Here is a 3,110-nt window from a genome sequence, read left to right on the forward strand (position 1 = left end):
TCGTCTCTCCAATCATACCACAAACCATCTCCGCCAAACTGGACTAAACAAAACCTGACATACCTCACTATGGTTATGTGCCCTCATAATTTCATGTGGTAAAGGGGCGAACAATAATACTCAACCTAAATCAAATTGACTCAGATGAAGCACGTACTATTTAACTTTGACTTTTTGACTCACTTAATTCCAAAAAAATACAATACATAATGATCAAGAGTACTTTTAAGGGTTATATTGAGGCTCAGTTTCAAGGGCATGGGAAATAATTTGGGAATAGTGGGGGAAGATTCAAGAAGGGGGAGCATCAAATAACTAAAAACATACCCAAGAAAGGTCACAACTCCACGCAACAACCAAGACGTCTCCAAAAATAACCAAACTTTTTCGATTCAAGAAATTCAGTAGTAGCCCTTTTTCACTTTTATTCTCAACTCTTATTCACTTATTTTTCAATTCATTTTTCACAGTTTTTTTCTTCTTCTCCGATCTTTCAATTTAATTTCCAATCTCACTAAACATACTTTTCCATTCATCTAAACCACAAATAGAGCACTTCAATTCAATACAAACTGAACCAAAATTTAATACTCGTTCCCCAAAGTTGGGATTAGGATAATAATCAAATGATATCAAAGGTTTGTAATGCAGGTATCAATCAAGCATAGTCATAAAGGCTCGGTAGGCTAAAGAAAGGATAATATGAACATAAGAATTCTTTGGAGCTAAGATCATGAAATAAAATGCCTCAATCATCTTAAAATGTATGCACTATCAAATATTAAGGAATACCAAGTCAAAATCAAGATCAATGCCACAACAGTAGTCTCTAATGGATGATCTAACAAGGCTCGAGGAGCATCAGCTCGAGCAATCTCCTTTATGACATCGATCCTGCAACAAGTGTTCTCAAGCATAGGAGACTTTATAGCATTGGTTAGCTTAAAATTCACAGTATCATTGCCAACATTGAAAGTAAGAGAACCAGACTTAAGATCAATAATAGTACCAGCAGTACATAAGGAAGCTTTACACAAAATAATGGGAATTTGACTATCGTCCTCCATAACTAGTACTACAAAATCAACAGGAATGTAGAATTTCCCAATCCTGACAGATATATCCTCCAAAACACCCAAATGATATTTTAGAGAACTATTTGCCATTTGCAAGTTGATTTGTGTGCATTTCAAAGCTCCCATATTCAACCTATTACAGATAGAAAGAGGCATAACAGACACCCGTGCACCTAAATCACATAGAGCTTTATCAATAAACAATGCACCTACATGACATGGAATGGAAAAACTACCAGGATGCTTAAGCTTTGGTGGTATTATGTTTTGCAAAATAGCACTACATTCTTCAGTTAAAGTGATTCTCTCAACACCACCAAAGTCTTTTTTTCTAGTGATCATATCCTTCAAGAACTTTGCATACATAGGAAGTTGAGAGATTAAATCAGTGAAGGAAATAGTTACCTCGAGATTTTTTAACATGGACATAAACTTGCCAAGTTGTTGATCCACCTTAGTCTTTTGCATTCGATGTGGGAACGGTAGTTGAGGTGTGATAATGGAGAATCAGTAACCTTCTCCTTTTTCTTGCTTGAGTCATCCTAAACAACGTTCTTACCTCTAAAGGTTGAGATATCATCGTCTACCATCTTGTTCACAACACCTTATTTCTCCGTGGTAAGAAGCATATCATTATTAGGCATGGAAGAACCATCATACATAGTACCACTTCAAAGAGTGATAGCATTGACAGTCTCCTTTAGAGTAGGTTGTCTTGGTAATTGGCCTAGCTGCCTTTGAGATTGTTCCCAGTCACCTGAGCAAGTTGAGTCTCCAAATGTTTTGTAGTGTTTTTTAACTCTTTGATGCTCTCATCATGACTCTGCTTCATGGAAACTATCATCTTCATCAAATCATATAGAGTAGGCTCTTGAGGGATAACATTTTGAGGAGGTTGTTGCTGATATCCTTGGTGAGAGGGCCTATTGAAACCAGGATGGGGGTTTTGAGTAGCCCCTTGGTAGATTGTGGTCTAGTAGGGTTTTGATGAGGTGGTTAGTAGGAAGCTTGTGGCATAGGTTGAGGGTTTTGAACGTTGTTGTTTCTGTATGAAAAGTTGGGGTGATCCCTCCACCCTGGGTTGAATATGTTGCAGTATGGATTGTGTGGTCTCTTCTGAAGAGCATTTGCATGCTCCATTAGATTCGGGTCAGATTGATTGTAGGAACATGACCAAAGTGGCCTTGAATACTACACACCTCACAGTAGGAAGATGTAATGAGTGTCATAGAAGACATCACATTAATACTCATAGGAGGAGTACTAGACTGCAAAGATTTCAGTGCTAACATTTTCATGCTTAACTGGGCAACTTGTGAGGATAGAAGGACATATGCATCAACATCCAACTTTTTCTTTGTAGTTCTGGAAAAACTATGATCATTTGTTGCTAAGTTAACTACAAAATCGTACCCTTCATCCACCTCCTTATCTAGGAAAACACCCACTGCAGATGAATTAATTATACTCTTGATATGAGGTTGTAGACCATTGTAGAATGTTTGAAAAATGAACCACTTATCAAGGTTATGGTGCGGGCACCCTCTCTCTAGGTTTTTGAACCTATTCTATGCTTCCTTCAATGTCTCTTAGGTTCTTGTATGAAGGTAGAAAGTTTATGTCTGATTTATGTAGTCTTGGTAGGAGGGTAGTACTCTTTCGGGAATGCTTCAAATATAGCACTCCAAATAGTTTCTTTAACATTATTCAGCAGTTTCTCTACCTTGTCCTTTAATGAGAATTCGAAGACCATGGCCTTCAACAGATCAGGATTGACCCCTTGGTGCTTAAGAGTACGACAGAGTTGTTGAGCCGTTGTAGATGATTGGTAGGGTCTTCAGATGGATGCTCCCCAAATTGGTTATGTTGGATCATGTTGATGACGGCAGGCTTGATCTCAAAGTTTGCTGCTTCTACGGTGGGCATAGTAGGACATGTGGAAATGCCACTAGGGGAAGGTATCCCATAATATTTCAATGACATAGGAGGCATGATTGACTCTGAAGGACCTTCCGTAGATTTTCCCTGGATACT

At 38.2% G+C, this 3,110-nt stretch overlaps 1 protein-coding gene across 1 annotated transcript; it reads right to left on the reverse strand.

Annotated features, from left to right (window-relative positions):
- Window positions 1–752: 752 nt before the first annotated feature.
- Window positions 753–1,544, reverse strand: LOC104896597 (uncharacterized). The gene has a single exon (XM_010683364.2). It carries the CDS (start codon window positions 1,542–1,544, stop codon window positions 753–755), a length of 792 nt encoding a protein of 263 aa, XP_010681666.2.
- Window positions 1,545–3,110: the final 1,566 nt, after the last annotated feature.

This window comes from Beta vulgaris, chromosome 6, assembly GCF_026745355.1.
Source record: "Beta vulgaris subsp. vulgaris cultivar EL10 chromosome 6, EL10.2, whole genome shotgun sequence".
In the NCBI taxonomy this organism is placed as follows: domain Eukaryota; kingdom Viridiplantae; phylum Streptophyta; class Magnoliopsida; order Caryophyllales; family Amaranthaceae; genus Beta; species Beta vulgaris.